Below are 1,298 nucleotides of genomic sequence, written 5' to 3' on the forward strand. Positions count from 1 at the left end.
TTTTTTTTTTGGAAAGTCAAGTCAGATGCAATACGCGCAGCTTTCCTCGTTGCGGAAGAAGGTCCTTGAGGAGGCCGCCAAGTTGGTGCCGAAGTATGGATTCAGAGACGCTGGTTTAGTTTCTTACGCGCTTGAGGCAACCAAGGAAAACGAATTCTCCAGAGATGTGGGGACTCTGGGCGATGCTGATTTTGCCCGTATGTTTCCCAGGGGTTTTCCAATAGCCTTAGTTGAACACATTGTTGTCAACAGTAACAATGTTACCCATCGACGACTAGAGGAGTGTTTTAACAAAGCTGCCACTCTTGAGTCTGTCGCCAAGAACAGCGAGCTATATAGAACTGGACAGTACAAACCTCCAGGTGTAAAAAATGTTGTGGAGGAGGCAATGCTAACGAAGTTTAACTGTTTGATGCCTTATGTGAAGCACTGGCCGGAAGCAGTAGCACTGGAATGGAATCCCGTTAATGTTCCATTTGCTATTAAGAATATGGCGGAGTTTGTCGATACCACTTGTTATTATGCGGAACGTATGGAAAATTTAGGAGCTGTAATTGCGTCGGGAAACGTACTTCTTCAATCCCGTCTTCACTGTTTTGACCCTAACGACTCTCTGAATAGTAAGCCGAATCGCGGGTGTCATGCAGCTTTTAAAACGGACGAGGAACGTTTCTGGCACTCATTTTCTGCCGCAATCCCACTCTCTAATGGCCCTCATACGAGGGAGGGATCATTGAGCTATGAATGGTATGCGAAGAGAACCAAGGTAGCTGCGGTGCTTAGCTTAGGAATGCTATCGTTCATTGGAGAAGAGTCTTGCCATCATCCAGAGACGAAAGCCATGTTAAAGTGTATTACAGACAAACTGCTTTAGGCTTTCTAGGTTTGCTCAGCACACATCTGTTTAATTTTTCTCCTTAATTCGCGATCTGTTGAGAGCGCGGTGTATATGTGTATGATTTTATTTTTTTATTTGTGTATTTGCATCAAGATATTTGTTCCACTTTTTGATTCATTCTCTTTGTTTTTCGTTGTTGCTTTCCCTTGTGCAGTAAGTCTGTACTGAAGATAGTTTAACCAAGAAAGGGATGGGACTTCTGAATAGGAAGCCAACGGACTATTTTTGACCGTTATTTACGGCATAGCGCGCGTCAAATGAGTCATGATGGCCGTTTCAAACACAATACCTAACAGTGTTGATTTATTCTTCTTCTATTTTCTTACTTCTGTGTACCCTATACGCCACTCTTTTTTTTTCTTTAACTTTCATCAATAAAACATTGGACATTACAAAGCAT

General features: G+C 42.5%; 1 protein-coding gene across 1 annotated transcript; it reads left to right on the forward strand.

The window, feature by feature from the left end:
• Positions 1-25: 25 nt before the first annotated feature.
• On the forward strand, positions 26-874 carry DQ04_04261000 (putative dynein heavy chain; the record flags this gene model as incomplete). The annotated part of the gene is made up of 1 exon (XM_009313450.1): positions 26-874. One exon carries the CDS (start codon positions 26-28, stop codon positions 872-874), a length of 849 nt encoding a protein of 282 aa, XP_009311725.1.
• Positions 875-1,298: the final 424 nt, after the last annotated feature.

Source organism: Trypanosoma grayi (assembly GCF_000691245.1).
Source record: "Trypanosoma grayi strain ANR4 Tgr_426_V1, whole genome shotgun sequence".
In the NCBI taxonomy this organism is placed as follows: Eukaryota; Euglenozoa; class Kinetoplastea; order Trypanosomatida; family Trypanosomatidae; genus Trypanosoma; species Trypanosoma grayi.